Consider the following 24665-nt stretch of genomic DNA (forward strand, 5'->3'; position numbering starts at 1 on the left):
TCTAAGTCTGGTCCACACTTAGAGAATCAAGTTACAGTTCCTGTAGGGAGGAGCATCCATCCATATATTTGAAATTCTCCTGTAAGAAGTATCCCCTCTCTCTGCTTATTTATTTGACCAATCATTTATTTAAATCATTATGGACTCAAGCATGTTTATTTAATGCTTCATGTTATAATCCTAAAACTGCATTCATATAAATGTATCACATTCTTAATGGTCCTTTCATAAACAAATGGGTAAAACAACTTAAAAAAAAATAGTGTATGGGGGCACTTTATAAAATTCTGTCACATACAGGGGTAGCAGGGACTCTTCTAGCCTCACCACCTCTCTCTGCCTGGTAGGGAAGTGTGTCAGTTACCCCTGTGGATGCCCTTTGCAAAGATGAAGTGTAAACAGAAAAAAATCGCTAATTTTGCTAACTTGTAATCTAATATTTCATCTAAACCCTAGTAATGTTTAGAGTTATCTTGCAGTTAAAAATTCTCTATGTGCTATGTGTAAATATATATATATACTGTATATAACATATAATATATACTATATATAAATCTTATGTAAAGATTTATATATTTTAGGATATTTTACTTGTCCCCAAATGCATGATATAAGTCAAGCCTAAACTCTTCATTTTTTAAAATTTTATTTATTTATTTATTTTTTACGTTTATTTATTTTTGAGACAGAGAGAGACAGAGCATGAACGGGGAAGAGTCAGAGACAGAAGGAGACACAGAATCTGAAACAGGCTCCAGGCTCTGAGCTGTCAGCACAGAGCCCGACGCGGGGCTCGAACTCACGGACTGCAAGATCATGACCTGAGCCGAAGTCGGACGCCCAACCGACTGAGCCACCCAGGCGTCCCTAAACTCTTCATTTTATAAGAATGAAAATCTTCCCCTCACCAATTCATAACTATCGTATGGCCTGTTCAAGTTCACCATCCTTACTAAAGATATAAAGAAATCACAATATATGTATCAAATTTTTCAAATAAAATGTAATTAGTCTGTGGTTCCTAGTAGTGTTTTAGGAAGAAAATTCTATTTTAAAAAATCATGAAAAACTGGGTAAACAGATTTTTAAAACATATTAAATTTCAACATTTTTTAAGTGATATAAATTTGTCACTTAAGAGGTTAAAAAAGTTTTTAATTAACTAATTTAGAATAAAAATGATAAAGGACTATCTCCCTTCCTCCCATACTTCCCAGTAGATCTATCAAAGACTCCACATGGGTACCAGGGTGGCTCGGCCAGTTAAGCAACTCTTGATTTCCGCTCAGGAGCCTGCTTAAGGTTCTTTCTCTCCCTGTACAATTTGAGTGCAGTTCATGGGAACAAGGCAGGTCAGAAATAAAGTATTTTAGGAGCACCTGGGTGGCTCAGTTGGTTGAATGTCCAACTCTTGATTTTGGCTCAGGTCATGATCTCGTGGGTCATGAGTTTCAGCCCTGCACTGGACTCTGTGTTAACAACGGGGAGCCTGCTTGGGATTCTCTCTTTCCCACTCTCTGCCCCTCCGCTGCTCACTCTCTCTTTCTCAAAATATAAATAAACTTTTTTTAAAAAAGAAAAGAAATAAATACTAAAAACATTTTTTTTAATGTTTTTATTTATTTTTGAAGGAGAGAGAGAGAGAGCATGAGTGGGGGAGGAACAGAGAGAGAGGGAGACACAAAATTCGAAGCAGGCTCCAGGCTCTAAGCTGTCAGCACAGAGCCCGATGCAGGGCTCAAACTCACGAACTGTGAGATCATGACCTGAGCCAAGTTGGACGTTTAACCGACTGAGCCACCCAGGCGCCCCAAGAAATAAATATTTTAAATATTTTTAAAAGCTTGTTCATTTTTGAGAGAGAAAGTATACACGCACCTGAGCAGAAATCAAGAGTCACACGCTTAACTGACTAAACCACCCAGAAGCCCCAAGAAATGAAATACTTTAATAAGTATAACAATTAAAAAAAACCAAAAACGAAATTCCTAAGCTCTACAGTAGTGACTTTTCTAGCTGTAGTTTTTGGCCTACTGGAGGTATGAAACAATAATCAAACTCCATAGAGCTGCATGCAAAATTATTTAAATATATATGCTTTTCTATAAAGAGGATTATTGGATTCCTCAAAGAAATCTGTCTTTTCTAAAAGGTTAAGAACCACTGCTCTTTGGTGGTTCCCTACATTGTCAATACTAATTAGTAAAGGGTGTTCCAGAAATCCCCAAGTCCCAGTGCCCCTCTCACCATAAAAAGAGGGTTGGGAGAGGGAAGACCATGCTACCAAGTTTCCTTTGTGGGAATGCAGCTTTATTATTCAAAAGCTTCTTATTAACAAGCTGTTAAAACACTGTTATTTACTAGTGAACTCTGTACTACTCATATATTCAAGACTCATGGCCAACAGGTTAGAGATGGACATTTCTGCAACATGGAAGAATCGAGGAGAATCCAGAGAAAGCGAAACGAGATGAAAGAGAAAAAGAATAAAGTCACTTAAAGAAACATTAAAATGAACTAAAGTTATAAGGAGGGCACGATGAAGTGACTTAAGTAAGAACAATCTGGGGAACACTGGACAGTGTATGATGGGACCATGGCAAAGCAATGCAAAGATGAAAATGAGATTACTTTGGGTCAATCAAAGCTGCGATATTTAGTTCTATTCCCTACCATTCTCCCACAGTAGTTTCTCATCTTTTAGGAGAGTAAAGACCCATTACAAGTGGAGGAGGAGGAGGAGGTATCATTATGCTTAATCTCACACAGACAACAATACCAAATTATATAAAGTTATTACTCAGAGTTGAGATGTTGACGTTCTCCCATGAGTACTTTCTTTTAAAAAGAACAAAGCTTTTCAGATATAGTTTAAGTTCTGCTCCTTCCATCCTTTTCCCATCCCACCACACCCAGACAAAGCAGTGTGTAAAATTCCCATACCTGTTTTATCCTTCCACTTTGTATTTTTTAGTACAAAAAAATAATGCATCCCCAAATAACTATTAGTACTCTTTAATGATAACAACAAAAGATACCTACAATGCACTGTGCAGTGCCCTTTAAAACAATGACTTTAAAATTTATGCAGTAAACCTATTTGGGAGACACTTGATTCTACAGAAAAATACTACATAGAGTCATATTCCTAAGACCCAAACACTGGAATCCCCAGTGGTCTCCCCCTCCACTGAGCTTCTGTAAAGTTTTCTGTCTAGGAAGGCTCATCTGATTATACACTGCTTTGCTCATTTCAAATCACAGAGAGTGCATGGAAGACACATGTGGATATCAAGTGAGAACTGAAAGATATTTGAGATTTATTCCATAAATGAACTGAAATGGGATTTGCTTCTGAACAATATTGAGAAGGAGGAGAAGCAGAAGCACCTGAAAAAACAACTGGCTATGAACTGAGAACTGCTGAAGCTGGGTGATGGGTATGCAGGCTCCATTATTCTATTTCAACTTTCACTTTAAAAATCTCCCTTTATAAAAGAATAGTAATTTATCCCGTAAGAAGTGAACTGCCATAATTATTAAGAAAAATACCCCAATATATGAGGTATGTATGCCCCAGCACACTTACTTGGGGCATTTACTTCCAAAAGTAGAAACCATATAAATGATATGATCAAGTATTATTTTGATGTGAAACAGCAGTATCTGAAGTGCTGTTGAAATAACTTAGTTTACATCTAAATTTAAAGTGAACCAAGATTAGAAGCCAACATACAACATGAATAAACACATTTCCTTCATCTATAATGCCCTAAGTTATAAGCTTTAAATCATTTTTATTTCTATTTATTTTTCCTTTAATAAGGAGAAGAGAGGCAAATGCAGTTTATGTGAGAAGAGATGGGGTAGAGGGTTTCAACGTGCTGGCTGGGGAGAGCTTTGACGATCCGAAAAGTGGTCACCTAAGAAGTAGCAAACATTTATGGTGTCAGCTAATGGCATCATTTTATGGAATGTATTTCTAAGAACTTGATACAGTGGGTGATAAAGCCTAAATTGGATGTAAGGGTCACTCAGTAATCTCCACCACATCACCCCAGAAGTCTCTTGACTTTATCATCTGCAAATGGGAAAGGACAGTAAGGTCTAGGTACTAAAATCTAATTTCATTAATAGTGCCTTATACAGCCTCAAGAAAGTTTTAATTTAAATTTTTACAGACAATGGCTAACTAGAACCTGGATATACCCCCCTCAATCACTCTTAACGATTCTCTTGAGACCCAAACCCCCATGGATAAACCAAGTCACAACAACTTATATAAAAAAAATTTAGAAGAACAAAAAGAGATATTCTTAAATTCTGGTAGTCATTACATAATTCTAATTCTTAGTTAATAACTTTTCTCGAGCAAACAAAATGGTGTAAGAAGAATCTTCTTCCATCCATGAGGCTTGTTGGGAAGAAGGCAGTATGTCGATTCTAGTCGTGTCCTTAAAGAACAAGTATCAAGTAGAAAGAGTGCTCTCCCCAAAAAGTATCCTGGAATGGAGACTATCCTTTGACAGACAATGTGTATTTATACTGAAATACTCTTTGGAGAGCTTAGGCACACTTTAACGAGCACTCACTATGCACACTAAGAGTTATCACATTTACTACTCATAATGATACTGTAACATAGATACTCCTATCTCCAGTTTGCCCATGAGGAAAACCTGACTCAAGTATTATGATCTGCTCAAGGCTACTAAGCCAAGAAGTGGCACAAATGGTACCTGATCTAAATCTAATAGTAAAGTCTTTTTTTTTCTTCCCTACAGACTGTGTGTGTACTAAAAGAAAACTGACACCTAAAGGATCTCTTGCATGGAATTTAGAGAAACTAAAAGAGAATACAAAAGGGAAGACAAAAAAGAATTTACACATTCCATGTGGGAAAGACATATTTCCAAGTGTCTATTTGCAGAAATCTCTGAATTATTCTACTTTGTAAAGGTGAAAGTATCCTACAGAATAGGTGTACACAGTGGGCATATAAAAGGAAAAAATTTTAACACTTACCATTGGTAGACAATAAAAACTGAGCAGCATTTTTCTGGGGTAACCACCTAATTTTGTTGATCTTTTCTTCTATTTCTAAACTTTTCAAGTAGTCAAACTCTGGTTCATGGCTCTGAAAGGTGCTGTAAACATTATATTCTCCTCTGCTATGAGACTGGATTTTGTTCTAAAATGGAAACAAAAATATTTGGACGATTGTTGAGAAATATTTCAAAAAATAATCAAACATGTAATCAATTCCAACAGACCTTGCAAAATTCTGGTTAATTATCTGCATCTTAAATACAATTGCTTTTCATGTTTAAGGTCTTCAAGGAATAAATAAAACAGCTTCACCAAAAAGGAAAAGCTAAAGACTAATAATTAAGCCCAATATAATTGGAAAAGGGTACGGATCAATCTGATTACTAATTTACCGTTATTTAGTAAATAATAAAGGACTACTGGTAAAAAAAAAAAAAAAAAAAAAAAAAAAAATCTAAGCATCCTTAATGAGGGAGCTCATCCAAAAAGGGAAAAGTAAATAAAAGCTTATCAGAATCAGCTGGCTGAGGCACACTTTCTTTCTCTGCCCACTTTAGGGTCAATCCTCAGTTATTTAATATGATGCATTATTTTCCTCCTCCTCTTCCTTTCTCATGCCTGCCTTTAGGTCATTTCACCACTAAAAAACTCATTAAGAGCTCTCATCAATGTCATGGCCACCACAACTCCCACCCCAAGACCACTGTCACATAGCTCTGTTACTCACTAAGTCCACATTCAGCATTAACCAGCAAACCACTCCCCACAAACCCATCAACAATTGTTTATGCTCCCTAAATTAGCCTTCTTATATTTATAAGCCTAGCACACACCGATGATTTATTTCATTTAGTATCAGTGAGTGAATATGGTTTAAGCTACTGGATAAAGAGACTGCTGGTGAACTTCTTTAGTTAACACTAACACCTTAGAAAAAGTCAGAGTTATAACCATGTTCAGAATTTTATCTTTTAACCTATTATCACATGATTAAAAATCTTTCCATCAAAAACACTGAAAGTTTAGTTCAAAGAAGAACCTATGGGAAAATAGTTCACAGGAACGATATTACTGATAGTCAACTATTTTAAGGTAAAACTGAATTATCAAGTGAAATGTTTAAGATTATCTAAGAATGGTTCATTGGTTATTATTCTCCATACAGAAAGAAAACCTTATTGAATCTTTTTTTTTAAATTAGGACATAGGTCTTCTTTAAAAAAAATTTTTTTTAATGTTTATTTTTTAGAGAGAGAGAGAAAGAGAAAGAGAGAGAGAGAGAGAGAGAGAGAAGCAGAGAGAGAGGGAGACACAGAACCTTAAGCAGCCTCCAGGCTCTGAGCTGTCAGCACAGCAACGCAGGGCTCAAACTCACAAACCACAAGGATCATGACCTGAGCTGAAGTCGGAGGTTTAAGTGACTGAGCCACCCAGGCACCCCTTGAATCAACATCTTAAAAGCCTGTTTTGGGTTGTTTTTTTTCTGGTAGCTTGATTACCTGGATCGATCATTCACGGTTACAGTTGTCTTTGTACCCTCCAGTAGCAGTATTAATTATTACTGAGTTTGCCAATATTAAGAATGCAGGGCATATGACAAAATATAATCCACATGGGGATTAGAACCTTGATCTCATTACCATAATCTTACACCAAATCAGATAACCCAATCCATTAAATAAGTATATGCTAATATCACTTCAGAAAAAAACATACATCTTCTATCTAAAATTACTGTTTCAAAAGGTTTGTCACGTTACTCTCCAAAAAAACTATCATAGCAATTCAAATTTTTTTTAAATGTTTTATTTTTATTTTTGAGACAGAGAGAGAGAGAGAGAGAGAGAGAGACAAGAGAGACAGAGCACGTGAGCAGAGGAGGGGCAGAGAGGGAGATGCAGAATCTGAAGCAGGCTCCAGGCTCTGAGCTGTCAGCACAGAGCCTGATATGGGGCTCAAACTCACGGACCAGGAGATCATGACCTGAGCTGAAGTCGGACGCTTAACTGACCGAGCCACCCAGGCGCCCCATAGCAATTCAATTTTTAATATGAATGTGTTTTGAACTTGAGCAAGTGAAGTGCACGTTTCCTACTACCTACAATCGAGAGATTTAATAACACAGATTCTCTACCTTCAAGTAACTTGTGTATGTGAAACTTTAGTCAAAAATAGAAATTAGGGCACCTGGGTCGATCAGTCATGTCCGACTTCGGCACAGGTCATGATCTCGCGGTTCTTGAGCCTGAGCCCCAATCAAAGCAGGAACCTGCTTTGGATTCTCTGTCTCCCCCTCTCTCTCTGCCCCTCCCCAACTTGTGTGTGTGTGCGTGCTCTCTCTGTCTCAAAAATAAACACTAAAAAGAGTTACAAAAAAATAATTTTTTTAAAAAGCAGAAATAAGGTCCATTTAATTCAGGTAAGCAATATAGAGAACCAAGGGCAAACACATACACTTCTATATGCAAAAACTGGGTCTCTATGGGTCACAATATATAAAATGATAAGAAAAGCACAAACATAAACATATCTTCTAAAACAGGAAAAAAACCCCCATCATCCTAAAGACTCAGTAATTATTACATGGGTCTAAACATGATTACATGATACAAAAACAAAATCATGGAGATGACTGGCAGTCTTAATGGATTTCAAGAAGCATTTTTTCTTTACAACAGGCAAATAAAAACTACATCACACAAGAAGAAAGTTATGTCTACAAAGCTAAACATGGCAGGCTGGGCTCACGTATTAACAACCATATTCCTGAAACTCCACTAAAATTACAGTAAAATAATTTTTTAAATTATTTATTTTGTGTGTGTGTGTGTGTGTGTGTGTGTGTGTGTGTGAGAGAGAGAGAGAGAGAGAGAGAAGGAGCGAGTGAGCGAAAGACTATGTGGGCATGCACACGCAAGCAGTGGAGGGGCAGAAAGAGAGGGAGACAGGACTTGAAGTCACAAACCGCCAAGATCATGACCTGAGCTGAAACTGAATGTCTGATGCTTAACGTACTGAGCCACCCAGGTCCCTACATAGAAGAATTTTTAAAGACAAATCAACAAGAACAAAGAATAACAGCAGAGATGACAGCAGCAGTAACAAACAGAAGAGGCCATAAAACAGATGCATGCACAGAAACTGACTTAGTGGATTCCAGAGAGCTGAATCTTTAGTGAGCAGTGAGATTTCCCCTAAAACTTGGGGAGGGATGTTTACATTATTATAATGCTCATGACTGTGAGCAAGTACGAACTAAGTACTTTGAGCAAATATAAAGAAAAGGAAACATAACCCCCCTGTCCTCAACACTGTGACACTTGAACAAGAATGCATCAAAGAATGTCATTTTAAAAATTAAAAAATTTTAAATTTAAAAATTTAAAGAGTAAAAAGGGGACTCTTGATTTCGGCTCCTACCCAAGTAGGAAACATGCACTTCACAAAAGATAATATCCAAATGACCAATAAACGCATTTAAAAGATGATCAATCAGTGTTAAAAAAAAGTATAATATGACATACACAAAATCTCCAAAATATTTGAAAATTTAAAAAGACCGATAATAAAATATTGGCAAAGACGTAAACAACCAGAATTTTCATGTACTGTTCATGAGGATAAAATCGGCAAACCACTTTTTATTGTGCTGTCCACCTCATGACATAGTAATTTCATGCATGACTACGTGGACCGAAAAACATGATCAAGAATGTTCAGCAAAACTAAAAGGCGATAGAATGGGAGAAGATATTTGCAAACAACATATCAGATAAAGGGTTAGTATCCAAAATCTATAAAGAACTCATCAAACTCAACACCCAAAAAACCACAAATAATCCAGTGAAGAAATGGGCAAAAGACGTCATGAACAGACACTTCTCCAAAGAAGACATCCAGATGGTCAACCGACACATGAAAAAATGCTCAACGTTACTCATCATCAGGGAAATACAAATCAAAACCACAATGAGGTACCACCTCACACCAGTCAGAATGGCTAACATTAACAACTCAGGCAACAACAGATGTTGGCAAGGATGTGGAGAAAGAGAAACCCTTTTGCACTATTGGTGGGAATGCAAACTGACAGAGCCACTCTGGAAAACAGTATGGAGGTTCCTCAAAAAATTATAAATAGAGCCACCCTATGACCCAGCAATTGAACTTCTAGGTATTTATCCAAGGGATACAGGTGTGCTGTTTCGAAGCGGCACATGCACCCCCATGTTTATAGCAGCACTATCAACAACAGCCAAAGTATGGAAAGAGCCCAAATGTCCACTGATGGGTGAATGGATAAAGATGTGGGGTGTGTGTGTGCGCGCGCACACACACACAAATGGAGTATTACTCGGCAATCGAAAAGAATGAAATTTTGCCATTTGCAACTACGTGGTTGGAACTGGAGGGTATTATTATGCTAAGCGAAATTAGAGAAGACAAATATCATAAGACTTCACTCATATGAGGACTTTTAAGATACAAAACAGATGGATATAAGGGACGGGAAGCAAACATAACATAAAAACAGGGAGGGGGACAAAACATAAGAGACTCTTAAATATGGAGAACAAAGAGAGGGTTACAGGAGGGGTTGTGGGAGGGTGGAAGGGCTAAATGAGTAAGGGGCATTAAGAAATCACTCCTGAAACCACTGTTGCACTATATGCTAACTAACTTGGATGTAAATTTAAAAAAATAAATTAAATGAAAATACCAAAAAATAATAGTGCTTGTCAAAATAGTAAAAATCCATCCAAATTAATATTTTTAAAAAATTTTAGATACCAACACAAGTGAATATAACTTATTTATCATATAAAAGCTCATTCGTTATCATTAGTCACATTGTATAGTATGGAGAACAGAAGAGAAAGTCGCAAATTAGTATGAGGAATATGGTCTTTCCTATTCCAGGAATCAATCGAAATTATAAAGGAAATCCTGGTCAATGTGGGAGGTTGTAGTCAATAGTTGGATAGAGACAATTTATCCAACTGGTAAAATAGCACTGCTTTAAAAAAAAAAAGAAAGAAATCTTCTACCAATCAAGCTGTTTGTGAAAAACAAGCCTTTTCTTTGTACTGCTTATAATTCTAAATACTACATCAATGAAGGACAGCAAAATTTAAATTCCTTTCTCTTGATTACTGAAGTGAAAATCAATCTCCAGTAGTGATGAAATTGTTCTGCCCACCTAACTATTCAACCCCTTTCACTCTCAAAATAAAAGTAAAAATGGCCTTAAATTATACTTTAAAATGTTAATTGGGTGAGTTTTAGGCATCCACCATGCACATTTTCATATTTTTAGTAACACACTGCTTTTAAAAACTTGTATTTCTAGTAACATTTTAGTTTCTAATGTATCCCTGAGTTGCAGTTATTATGTAACTACTAATCACTCTGCTTAACTAACTTATTCAAGTCCACCTTTTCCTTCCCACCCTTTCCTTATATCACCAACGTCTTAAAACAATTATCTTTTGGAGCATTTTTATTAGTGTCTAATTCCCTCGTAATTTTCAATGTGATCTTTGCTATATTTCCAATGTCATTCCTGTGATGGAATAAAATAGCCAGTTTTATTGAAATGTCTATTTTCAGACTCTCTGAGTCGTAAACATCCTCTACATTATTTTCTATAGAACAAATTTGTTCTTTATATAAAGGTGTCTCCAAAAATTTTTTAACAAATTCTGCCTTGATTGCATATAATTATGAAGAAAAAATACCAGACTGATAAGTTCAAATATATATATGGATTTGAGGTTCTTTTTAGTGTATTTATATATTTTCAATATAGAAAATACATTTTCAATAAAGAAAATATGAAAACAAAACAAAAAACAAAAAAACCAAACAACAACAAAAAATAACGCTCATAGATGCATTATTCTTAATAGCCACAAACTGAAACAACCAAAATGTTTGCACCTACAACATAACAGATAAATTGTAGTAAAGCAACACAAAAGAACATTCATTACATAGCAGTGAACATGAGCAAATTATATACACACAAACGTAGTATTGAGCAAAAGGGCCAGATACACCCTTATTATGATTCCATTTATGGAAGGTTCTAAAAGTACAGATCAAACTCAGTGTTAGAAATCAGGCTTATAAATAGACTTTTCTTTAAGGGGAGAAAGGAGAAATTAATGACTTGGAAGGGGAATGAGAAGGGTTATGTGGAAGGGTGGAAAGTTCTATTTCTTGACCTAGATGTCTGCTATGTGATAATGTACTAATGCTTTGTATGCTTTTGTGTATTATTTCAATACAGTGTAAAAAAATGTGGCACACAAAAGGTGCAGCCACTTTGAAAACAGTATGTGGGTTCCTCAAAATAGAACTACCCTGTGATTCAGCAACTGCACTTTTCAGGATATATTCGAAAGAATTAAAACAGGATCTCAAAGAGATTATTCACAATAGCTATGTGAATAGCAAACTAATAGTAGAAGCAAACTAAATGTCCAGTGATATGATACATGAATAAAGAAAAAGGTGACATACAAACACACACGAATATTAGTCTTAAAAAAAGCCTACCTTATGCCACTATATGGATGAACCATGAAGAGATTAAGCTAAGTCAAACAAGCCAGTCAGAAAATGATAAATACTCCATGATTCCACTTACACGAGATATCTAAAGTAGCCAACTTCATAGAAACAGCAAGTTAGAATGGTGGTTGCCAGGGGCTAGGAGGAGGAAGAGGGTAGGAAGTTGTTGTTCTGTGGGTATAGTGTTTCAGTTATGCAGGATTGGTGGGGGGAGGGGCCACATGGGGGGGTTGTCTAGCAATCTGTTATACAACATTGTATATGTGGTTGGTAATGCTGTATTGCAGACTTGGAAAACGGTTGAGAAGTTCCACCTTATATGATATTTTATCACAGTTAATTAATAATACAGCACACAAAAACAAAATATATATTATAAGAACACATTTAAATCGTTACCTATAGGGACAGATGAATCTACCTCTATTGTTATCTACAGGGAAAGGTACATGAAAGCATGTGAGAAGCAGTGTATGTGCACCTGCATGCCTATGTGCACAGGTTTGGAGCTCATGAACTCAAGTATGCCCCTGAGGTTTAAACAAACCAAAACAAAATATAAAACCATAATATTCAATGGTGTTAGAACCAAGGAACCATTTGGAAAGAAGATTGGAACTTTGTTTCTTATACACAAGTAAACTCCAGAGGGAGCAATTAAATGCTCAAAAATAAACAAAAGCAACAAAAGGTAAGTACAATGGTGAATTTCTATATATTTTAAAGTGAAAAAGAACTTCTTACTATAAAGACAAAAGTAAACAGCAGAGAAAGACTGACAGCTAACAAGATGGCTAGTATAGGCCAGAAAATTATGTATTATATAAGATGTATTATAAAAGGTCCTTAAAAATCACTACGAAAGGGGAGCCTGGGTGGCTCTGTTGGTTGAGCGTCCAATTTCCGCTCAGGTCACGATCTCGTGGTTTGTGGGTTCAAGCTCCGCATCGGGCTCTGTGCTGACCACTTGCTCAGAGACTGGAGCCTGCTTTGGATTCTGTGTCTCCTTCTCTCTCTGCCCCTCCCCCACTTGTGCTCTGTCTCTAAATGTAAAAAACAAAAATTTTTTTAAATAAAAAAAAATCACTATCAAAAAATATCAATACCTTTCCTTGAAAGATGACAAAGGTCAAAAGTTGGCAATTTATATAAAACATGGTCAGTAAATATATGTAGAACTGCTCATTATTGTTAGTAATCAAAATTGAAGAATAATGTTTGGTCTTTAGACGAATAAAAAATGTGATAATGACCATCGTTTTAATGATGAGAATATGGTTCAAGTCATATACTACCGGAAGAAGTATAAATATTTACACAGCTTCTCTGGAGGATAATTTGTCAATACTTATTGAAAGCCTTAAAAAATGTAGATATTCAACAATTCCACTTCAAAAGTATAACCTCATGGAAAACCATGCCTGCAAAGATGTATGAACAACTTAGTGCATAAACAACCTCAATATCCATCAAATCAAGTGAATTATGAAATACTATAGAGCCAATTACATTCAACAGATCAGTGTGTCTCAACCATATTAACTTAATCTAGCACAATGCTTCCTGCTACTCGTCTTCTACAGCTCCCACAAGCTCCATGTTCATTTAACTTTTGTCATTTAAGTTATAGAAGCAGACTGGACCTGTTCTTCCACACTACACATGCACTCCTTTCCACTCAATTATTGTCCAGTTTCTTCACCTCCTTGACTGAAATTAACCTGATCAACATCAACAGATACAAAAACTTATGGAGTCGCATGTGTAACATGATTCTAATTCTGCAAAACAAAAACACCCAGAATGCACACAGACACAGATTGGTCTTTATTCATGAGATGAGATGATTCTGAATGTTTGCTTATGGGGGGGGGGGGGGGGCGGGCTCCCAAGTAGTCTTTGTGTTGACAAGGGGCTCAGTTCCATCTCACAAACCATGAGATCATGACCTGAGCTGAAATCAAGAGTCGGATGCTTATCAGACTGAGCCACCCAGGTGCCCCTGAGATGGGATGATTTTGGATTTTTATCTTTTTCTTTGTGAAAATGATACAGTTTTCATACTTTTCATGATAAACCTATTAAGAATAATCAAGAATTAAAAACAATCTCTGAAAGAACATCATTTGACATTCTGTAACAGCTGATTCTAAATATAAATAACTGCACTGTGCTTTTACTAATAACTTCCTTCTTTTAAAAGAAACTTTATGAAAATGTAGGATTTACTTTGCTACATACTTTGCTCCCTGAACAAAACATAACACATTTTAGAAAAAATTAAAAATGTATTTTACTGTAATCTCATATAAGTGACAATGGATATTTTTTAAGCTGCTAAATAGAACACTAATAAAATTTAGTGTTTATTAATGATTCTTTAATCTTGTAATATATTTGTAACAAGCAAACATTTGCTTTTTATTTCAAAGTGGTTTAAAAGAGTTTGACTCTTGTAGGGTGGCTGGGTGTCCGTTAAGAGTCCAACTTCGGCTCAGGTCATGATCTCACCATTTGCAGGTTTAAGCCCTACGTGGGGCTCTGTGCTGACAGCTCAGAGCCTGGAGCCTGTTTCTGATTCTGTCTCTTCCTCTCTCTCTCTGCCCCTCCCCTGTTCATGCTGACTCTTGTGTTCTCCCTCTCTCTTAAAAAAGTAAACATTAAAAAAACTAAAAGAAAAAAAAAGTTTGAGTCTTGTGAAATGACAGAAATGGTAGAAAACAAAATCAATTCATATCTGATTAACAAACCACTATCAATGCAAATATATGGAACTTTCCAGAATAAAGATAAAACACAATCGATGTAAACAGAAAACAACAACAACAAAAAATTTCTATCATTTTCTGATCACAATGATGGTGGTGGAATATTTCAAGATTTTTCAGCTCTTATTAAATAGTAAGTTGTGCCCCTTCGCTGAATGCCTATTATATACTATACTAAGCAACACACACTTTAGACAACTTAGACTCTTATGGAGTTGGTTTCCTCTCTAAACAAGATTAACACACAGATTGGTCTTTATTCATGAGATGAAATGATTCTGAATGTTTGTTTATTTTGAGAGAGAGAGAGAGAGAGAGAGAGAGAGAAAATGAATCCCAAGTAGGCTCTGTGATGACACGAGGTTCAGCTCAATCTCACAAACCGTGAGATCATGACCTCAGTCGAAATCAAGAGTTGGACTGCTTAACCAACAGCAGATGGACCCCATATCTTTAATGTCCAATCGATCCACATTATTTAGACACAACATGATATGGCTAAACATACAATGGCCTGCAATCCAAAAAGCCGAATGTTAGTTTCTCAAATTAGGAAACCTGCAACACCCTGTATTCCGACCAAGTTATTTATTTTGAAAAGAGCAAAAGGAGTTATTTGAGAAAGAAACCAACTTCAATAAATTCTGAAACCTGTATATACAATTAATTCAATTACAATATGGAAAAAATAAAAAAGATTAGTTCAACACACTTAAGGTACTGAAAAAGTAAACTACAGTAAAGACTAGATGTAACTCTATAAAATAATGTTCTGTCTGATACAGATGCATTTAAAATAGTCATTGTAAAAAGATGATCAGTATGTATGTTGGAATAACCTGCCTGTCAGTTTGGGGATGGGGAGGGAAGGTAGAGGTGGGGAAGATCTCTAAATTACATAAAGCAGAGTAATAAATTTCAATCAGATATTGAATTGAAATGGGAAAATATGAAATATGGGTAAATGTCTAAATAATTTAGAGGCAGGAAATCAGCAAACACAAACAGAAAAAGTAAACGAAACTTAAAGGCAGCCAATCTACAAAACTGAGAAACAGAGCCTCCTGAAAGAACTTACTCTCCTCACAATACATGGCCTATAACAAATCAATTTATTAAATACACCATCAGAAAAACAGGACATAGAGGAAACAATTTTAATTACTGGAAGTATCAAAAGTTTAGATAAAACTAAAATCCAGTAAAAATACCTTTTTTAATCACCAATTTGTCGATTTTATTTCTTCTCTGTATTTAGAAATTTTTGGTTCAAGTATAAATTCGTAAAGTTTACTGGAAGAGAATTGGCCAATATAACTTAAAAATGCTCACAACCTTAGATCCAGCTACTTAACTTCTAGGAGGTTCTAAAGAAGTATTAGGTGCTTCAAAGTTTCAACTACAAGAATGTTTTTATAGTGTTATTCATAACAGAAAAAGAAAAAAAAAGATCAGAAAGCAAGAAATAAACAATCTAGGTAATCTCTAACAATAGAGATTACATTAAATAAACTTCAGTACATGTCTGTAATGGAGTATCATGTAATCACTGAAGATGAGGATTTAGAATCTTTAACAACATGAAAGGTCTTTACATACAGTATGTGAGGAAAAATAACATACCACCCTAAACATAATCTCATTTTAGAAAGACAAATCTTTAATACACACCAAAAGTGCTGGGTTTTGTTTGGTGGAGTTATAGGTACTTTCTTGCCCCCTGTCCATGTCTCCTAAATTATCTACAGTGAATATGATGTTTTTAATTAAGAGGGAGAAATTACTTGTGAGAAAAATACAATTAAGAAGTGTTTTATGTGTGAGGTTGAGAAGATGGCAGAGAGAAGAAAAAGTAAATTCTAAAATTACTGGGTATTATTAGTTTCACAGATTTGGATCTGTTTTTTGTTGTTTGGATTCTGGGGGGACAATATAAGAAATATGGACAATTCAAATTTCTGGGCAACAGGTAAAGTGAAAAAAATTACTTTAATATGTCAAAAACATCCTTTCAAGATCTCATCCAGTGTTATGAAAAATAACATTTAGAGGAATCCTACTTTGTCTAACAGTTGTTTAGTGACATTCATACTGATAATGCTTAGCAATCAGAAATGGTACTTTAAACTGATACTTCACTTCTGGAAAATATAATTCTTTTGAATTTTGAATTCTTTGAGCTGGAACCTCAAAAGATTAGTACGTAGGTGACATGTGTTTGACAGCTGGTTGGATAGAAATGTGGACAATAGACGGCTGAACAAGAGAGGTGGCTGGATGAATTCATGAACAAATAGAAATGAGGTATTTAAACTCTCAATCCAAACTCTTTCTAACTTTTCCCTCCTTAAGCCTACCACAGAGAAGACATCATTCGTTAATGGCTACTACTAAAAAGTCAAGATCAAGTATTTTCCCCATTACGATAAAGTAATGAAACTGATTTTCCTGTGTGACTTATATCACTTAGGCTCATTACTTAGAGAAGTCAGATTTTTTTTCATATGTTAAACAATATGCAGCGTTGTGGATATTCATTCCAATTTATACAGAAATTAACTATTACCGACTTCACTAGCTATGTGATCTTAGAAAAGTTATCTTCTCTAATCTCAATTCATCCATAAATTGGTAATAAATTGAAACACAGGAGGTGTGCACACATCTTCATTATTTTGCTGTGAAGATTAAATAAGATTTTGCGACTGTGGCAGAGAAACAAGACGTGGATTCTAGAGTTAAGGGTTCATCTCTTTATTAAAGTGTATGACTTTGGATGATTAAACCTATTGTCTGGGACCCCAGTCTTTTTATTGGTAAAAAGAGACTGCTTTACCAGGGGCAGTAAATTTGGGGCCCATATACTACCTATCCATGGATGAAACCCAGGGATTTTGTGAACCTGGATGTGGTGGAAATTTAAATATTTTTTCCTACTAATGTCTAGCTGAAATTTAGCATTTCTTTCATTTATGGATATAGGTGATAAAACACCATATTAGCAGCATCCATCACTTTGTCACTACAGACATGACATGTTTTCAAATCACACCCCAGTTGTTACCCACAAAAACTTTTGTTTTTAATTTTATTTACTTTTTCAATTTTTAAAATATTTTTATGTTTATTTATTTTTGAGAGACAGAGTGTGAGTGGGGGAGGGGCAGAGAGAGAGGGAGACACAGAATCCGAAGCAGGCTCCAGGCTCTGAGCTGTCAGCACAGAGCCCAACGCGGGGCTCGAACTCACAAACCGTGAGATCATGACTTGAGCTGAAGTCAGACAATTGATTGAGCCACCCAGGCACCCCACAAAAAACATTTATTACTCAGTAATAAGTGTTTTTAAAAACACTTTGAAACATATTTTTCAATATAGTTTCCTTCCTAATCCTATGTTATTATATACAATCAAAACATTCTGAGAAGTCCACAGAACTGACCAGGCTACTGACGAAATCCATGACCCCAAAGGTTGAGAACCCCTGCAAAAGCTTACACATTTTAGCACTTAGTTTCTGTGAATGCACCATATACAAATAAAGCTCAATATGGGCAAAACAAATTTCACAGTTATCTCTGGTAGAGGAGGGTAGTAGTAACAGGAAGGACAAAGAAGGCTTCTAAAGTGCCAGTAATATCCCATTTCTTGATCCAGGGAAGAATTACACAAGTGTGTTTGTTTTGTGAAAATTTATAGAACTGTACACTTGTGATTCTGTGCATTTTTCTGTATGTATCATGTGATCTATCTTAAAGGTATTTACATTTAATGTATCTTAAATACATTTAAGATCTATCTGTTTAAACGTATTTTTAGATATAAACTTCTTGAAGCTGTATTATGGAGCTTTTATCCTTATCCTGGTACTGGAATGCAGAGAATTTCAATTTGACATTTTCTATCAAATGAGGTCCCCAAAGGACTTTTAAAAAAAGTAAAAGTGGGATCTCGGGCCTCCAGACATTCTGATTTAGTGGGTCTGAGACACAGTCCAGTAATCTGCATTTGAAATGCATGTTCCCAGGCGATTCTAACATTTTATTCTTTGAAAAACACAAAACTTAGATCAAAGAGTGAATGAAAAATGAAGACAGTTAAGCCCGGTAGCTAAGAGAAGAAACCTTATTTTATAGATACTTTGATTTAGAATAAACCACACTGGATTTTCTTGAACTTCTCATGTATTCTTTCTATAATATTCCTGACAGATGGGCATCCAGATCTTGTGTATTTATTTCCATATACAAAAGAAACTAATCAATTCTTCCCACATAAATCCCTAAATATCAAGACTCTACACAGTCTCTTCTCCTGGCTATACAGACTTGGTTCCTTCGACCATTTCTCACCAACACTGCTAAATTTGCTGTTCTGATTGCTGCTCAGTAAATACTATGTAAAGCGAATGCTGCCACATCACCCTAGAAAAGTGGGTTCTCTCTTCACTTAAACATCAAAGTAAATCAACAACCCCTTTGTATGGATGATACTGAATCTGTTAAAAACAAATCTTGTTGTTTTTTTTTTAAGTTTATTTATTTTGAGAGAGAGAAAGAGCAAGTGGGGGAGGGGCAGAGAGAGAGAGAGACAATCCCAAGCAGGTTCTATACTGGCAGCACAGAGCCCCACGTGGGGCTCAAACTGATGAACCTCATGACCTGAGCCGAATTCAGGAGTTGGACGCTCCACTGACTGAGCCACTTGGGCGCCCTTAACAACATCTTGGTGATTCTGAGCTCCATTCTAGTCTTTCCAAATAATTTACAAAGAAAATACATATTAAACCCCTACCCATTTTTTTTTTTTTTTTATTGGAGAGGGAGAGAGAGGGAGAGTTGAGAGTGCACGCACACAAAAAGGGGACGGGGAGAAGGAGAGAATTTAAAGAGCAGGCTCCATGCTCAGCATGGAGCCTGACACAGGGGGCTTGATCTCACAACTGTGAGATCATGTCCTTGAGCCGACATCAAGCTTAACAATTGAATCACCCAGATGCCCTAACCCCCTACCCATCTTTTGTGATAAACATGATTTCTAAGATTTCTTCTATATCTTGTTAAGGAGTTTTGGGAATGCCACGTTAAGAACAACCAAAAAATGAGAAAAAGCCTAGAAAGTTACTAGCACTCCTAGAATACAGAAAACAAAGGCTCCATATGACAATCTAGGAAGAAATGTAAAAAAGGAACATCTCCCTTCTCACCTTTCTCCTTAATTGTCCCTTAAAAAAAAAATCTCCCCCCTACACACACTTTAACCTATATTAATCAGAAAGCCTCAGAGAAAAGTGAAGGTCTGAGCAATCCAAAGCCAAAAGAAAAATCAGCAATTTCAACAACTGCCGCCCACCTAATTTGAATACCCATAAAACGAACAATCCTTTACAAAATACAGAACACCAACACCACCTAGTCTAACAGTTACTTGGAATCTCCCAAGAAAAACTATTGATATTTTCATTATCAACAAGAATATATCCCGCCATCTACTTTGTTGTCAAAAGCTATTACATAAAAGTTACGAAAACAGCAAGATTGTTCACCTATTTTAGGACATGCTATAAAACATTGGACTGGGTATCAACTCTTACTGACCACAGGACAAGTGGAATGCCTCATGGAAATCACCTTACTCTTGGGCCTTAATTTCCCTACGCGACCTGCTTCTATCACAGAGATTCTGTCAAACAGAAAACTATAGGAACGTATTAGTTATAAAAATAGTATTAAATGACAGCAAAAAATGTCTTAGCATCACCAGGGTGAAATATACTCGAACTGAATGACAGCCCTCTAAATGACTACCCAGTTTCTTTGACTGTGGAACAGATGGACAGGCAGCAAGAGGTACCCGACAGGATGACAGGAAGGGGATCAGCCACACTTGAAGGGTAAAAGAAGTGAGACACAACGGTGAGTTAAAGGTGTCAGTCTGCCGTGCCAGTCAAGTGAAGTTTAGAAAGGAACCCCGCCAGCCACCCAGTGAGAAGATAAAGCCACGAGAATGCAAATGCCACTGTTTTGTACACGGAGCTGGCATCATTATCAGACACTAAGAAAGGCTCACTGGACAGGCACCAGTGTTCCCTGGAATGTATGTTTAATAGCTGTAACTGTTAGAAGAAGCTGGACTGAAATTCGGAGATCTAAGTTCTAATTCTAGAGCTCTGCTATTAAACTAAGCAATACAACCTTTTGATAGAAACCTTTTCTGGGATTATCTAAAAACTAGAAAAAGATCATCTTTAAGTTCTCTCCCACTTTCCAAACTAGAACACTATTTTACAGATGTAATAGATGTGGATTCATAAAAATCTAATCTAAATATATTAGGTACTGATATAAAGGTGCCTCTAGACGTAAGGCACAGACATTATCAGTGACGTAGGCAGTGAGTGTCCTGAAGACAGCCCTATACTACACGCTCCATATAAGACAGGGCTTAAAAATGTGGACAATAAATTAGGTAACAGGCACCAAATTAATATTAACAAGATAAAGTTTTGAAGGAACAAGTAAATTATTACCTCATCATTATTTAATCCATCGCTTAAGTAATTCTCAAGATACACTACTGACCTGAGGTTCTAGATAATGCATCTATCTTGAATTCTTAAATGCAGTTAAGAAGGTCAGATACATGTGAAAAAGGAAGTCCTTTTTTGGTACCAATGATCCTTCTCAAAAAGTCATTTTGCTCATTCCTTGTTATAAGGGTATGTATCTTAAATATTAGCACTTTAGAATCTTCAATGGAATTTCAGAAAAGAATCAAAGGAAACCTATTCCTCAAATCTGGGGCCTTGTTTGCCAATACAAGTAAAACGTTCGAGCAGTTGCAGTAACTCTGTGTTAGATCTTTTATTCCAATTTATCGTATTACTGACGGCCTTCAACTATTACTTTGAGTACACTTATCAAACCCCTACTAGATTTATCGAAAGCTCCAAACACCTTTCTTTAAAACAAAAGCTAAGTTGTAGACAGTCATTAACATCCAGTAAAAAACCAAAACCAAACAAACAAAAAAAAACCACTCAAGGGCAGAGAATGCCAGCTCTAACTTCTGAATAACAAAATTACCATTCATATTTTGGTTATCTAAGGTGAAAGGCACCGAAGAATATTAAAAGAGGACGCGTCAGAAGTTTTGAGTCCTAGCTGTTAGTTCTGCCACACTAATCAAGTGGTCTGTTAATATCCTAACTTTCTCATTTGTAAATAGAAAGGGAAACTGTAATGATCTAAGGTTCCATTTCAACTCTAAGTATTTCAAGATTCCTATGGTCAAGATTTTAGTTGCTTGAAAATAGGAACAGAAAACTGATTTTGCTTCCCCCCTTCCCATAAGAACAGTCTTTGTCAAGAAAAGCTGGAGTCTTTTCATATTGTCTTCCAACCAAAAATAAATAAATAAAAGGAGACATATTTAGTGTTTGTGCATCTTCTAATCAGACACTATTAATCATTTCTTTTAAAATTAAATTACCTACCTCACTGGGGTGTTGTGAGGATTAATTCATTAGTGTTTGTAAAGCACTTTGAGATCCTCAGGTCAAAGGCGCTATAGAAGTGCAAAGTAGTAGTATTATTACTAGATTCTTTGCTTATTTAAGGAACTTCACAATCCTTTAAAACCTAACTCTCTGTTATGATTTAGACATCTATTTGTAAAACCCTGCAATTTATGCACATTACTTTTAACTCTTTTTGGATATATAAACAGGGATAGGATGTTTCAAAACAGATGATTTTAAATAATGTCTAACTTTGATCTACGAATGGACAGAGAGAGTAAAGGAAAATCTAGTGTGACAAATTTTAACATAAAATTTTAGTGAGCAATCTTGTCAATCGGATTTAGAAGTGTGCCTAAGCTGTACCCGAAACAAAACAAAACCCACTTTAATCTCAAGAGACTGCAATGAGAAATTCCTTTCTTCAAAGAGAAAAGGAAAACAATTTTCAAATCAACTCTGCTTGAAAAGGGGTACTGAGCTTATAAATTACATTACATGGGTATACATGCAATTGTCATTTAAAACAGTTTTATTTAAACCACAGTAACAGTATTAGTATGAACTGATGTCAAAATAACTCAACAGCTTTTTCTTTAAACTAGCCTCCCACCCTCAATTACACAAAGCAAACTAAGCATTGAGAAGAGATCAAAGCAATTTTGCTTTATGGAGTTTTAAGAGAAAAAAAATGAGGGCCAAGGCTTCAAAACCAGTTAAAATCTTGAATTAACACCACTTCCCACTCCTTTCTCTAGCCAAATCTAACAAAGCGCTGTGTTTTTATAGTCAAAACAACACACACACACACACACACACACACACACACACACACACACACACACACAAAGCTAAGAGAAGCAGAGCCATCTATCCATTGGGATATTCTGCTTGATAAACATTAAGGAAAAAAAAAAAAAAAAAAAAAAAGTCAAAATCCTCTGATGAAATACTCCAGTGCAATACAAGTTCTAGCCCCAAAAGCAAACTGAAATTTAGATAAATTAAACTTTAAACACTTACCTCCTGCTCCTGCTGAAAGATGACAACTCTACCACCTTTATCTCCTGTTGCTAGTAATTCTCCAGAATGATTAAATTCTACTGTAGAAATTATATCTGCTGTATAATTGAAACAAAAACAAAGAAGAAATGATTTTAGTTTTTCTTTCCCAACTTACACAGAACTTAGCATGTTTTCCCTAACACATTCCAGGCCTACAGATGAACCTACCATCAGAAATAAGTAACTCTAAGGTTCTTTCATGAATATTTTAGTTCTCCAAAAACACATTCTCTCTAGAATAAATCAGTATGAATCTATTGTAACAGGAATACAAATTATACTTAAATACTAGTGGTTTACTGGTATTTCACTAAAATCATGAGTGTAATCAACAATTTGTGAAACATTTTATAATAGGACCATTAAACATTATAACAATTATCTTGATAATTTTCCTTCTTATATACTTTTGATAAGCTTCTTTATGCGAACCCAAAGGTGGCCTCTGAAACTAAAGCAGATATAACTAAAATGGGGGAAATTTTTAAATGTAAAAGTAACTTTAGATGAAATTTTAACAGTCATAAATCAATAAATTCAAATTATGGTCTCTCAAACAAAAGTCTGCAAACAGAACACACACATATCAGGAACACTTTGTGCTATGCACCGTCAATATGCACAGCTCTTCTTGTGGCTCCCAAACACCACACAGGCTACTAGAAGCAGTCCTGTTACACCCGAAGTCAGTGCTAATTTCACAGTAAATTCAAATAAAATTATAGGGTATTTCACTTGCTTACTGACACCAGAGTCATTTTTCTAAGGGAAAAAATCTAAGTTACAGAATTAGGCATTAAGATAAAGCACTACACTGGAAAAATTCACCACTGTTACTAACAAGTTCTTCACTATAAAGCATTATGCCAAATTAGGAAAGATTTCATCATATGCAATTTAAATAAACTTTTTTTTTTTTTTACAAGAGAAAGGCCATTTTCTGACCTATATTAGCTCACTGTAACAATTTAAGAATGTTGATTTGCTATAATAAAGAACACTATACACCTTCAATTTTAAAAATTACTGACCAACGTACCTTTACTAATAACCTGTCCAACACTCCATTTTATAGTTTTCTTTTTAGTGATTTTTCCAAGAACAGCTTGATTTTGGAAAGCTTTCTTTGCTTCCTTCATTGTCTAAGTCCAAGGCACTTTACCTTTTTGGAATACTCTGAGAGCCTACCGAAAGTTACACGTGTCGTGCCAAAAGACTGCATGCTTAAGTGCACACAAAAATGTGCATGTAATTTCAGAAGGTGTGGACAGCACCCCACTTCCAGATTAAAAACCTTATCCCAGGGGTGCCTGGGTGGCTCAGTTGGTTGGGCAACCGACTTCGGCTCAGGTCATGATCTCGCAGTTTGTGAGTTCGAGCCCCACGTCGGGGTCTGTGCTGACGGCTCAGAGCCTGGAGCCTACTTCAGATTCTGTCTCTCCCTCTCCCTACCCCTCCCATGCTCACGCTCTGTCTCTCTCTGTCTCTCGATAATAAATAAATGTTAAAAAAAATTAAAAACAAAAAACAAAACAAAAAAAAAAACACCTTATCTCAGAAGCCCACCGTGGTCAGCGGTATGAGGAGGAAAAAACAAATTTAGTGTTCGTATATGTAACATAAAAGTGTGAAACTGAATATATCAGACTAATCTGTAAAGACAAACATAATTATTTAAAAAGCCATTC

The 24665-nt window shown here is 35.8% G+C and overlaps 1 protein-coding gene across 2 annotated transcripts in view; it reads right to left on the reverse strand.

Annotated features, from left to right (window-relative positions):
- The window catches only part of PPP2R2A (protein phosphatase 2 regulatory subunit Balpha), an 85983-nt gene that overhangs the window by 12623 nt on the left and 48695 nt on the right, over window positions 1–24665 (reverse strand). For both annotated transcript variants that reach the window (XM_045456762.1, XM_045456763.1), the window contains exons 3-4: window positions 22936–23033; window positions 5026–5191 (exon numbers count right to left, since the gene is read on the reverse strand). In XM_045456762.1, the coding sequence (XP_045312718.1) occupies window positions 5026–5191; window positions 22936–23033 (264 nt within the window). The remainder of the gene's footprint in view (window positions 1–5025; window positions 5192–22935; window positions 23034–24665) is intronic.

The sequence above is a fragment of the Leopardus geoffroyi genome, chromosome B1 (genome assembly GCF_018350155.1).
Source record: "Leopardus geoffroyi isolate Oge1 chromosome B1, O.geoffroyi_Oge1_pat1.0, whole genome shotgun sequence".
NCBI classification, from domain to species: domain Eukaryota; kingdom Metazoa; phylum Chordata; class Mammalia; order Carnivora; family Felidae; genus Leopardus; species Leopardus geoffroyi.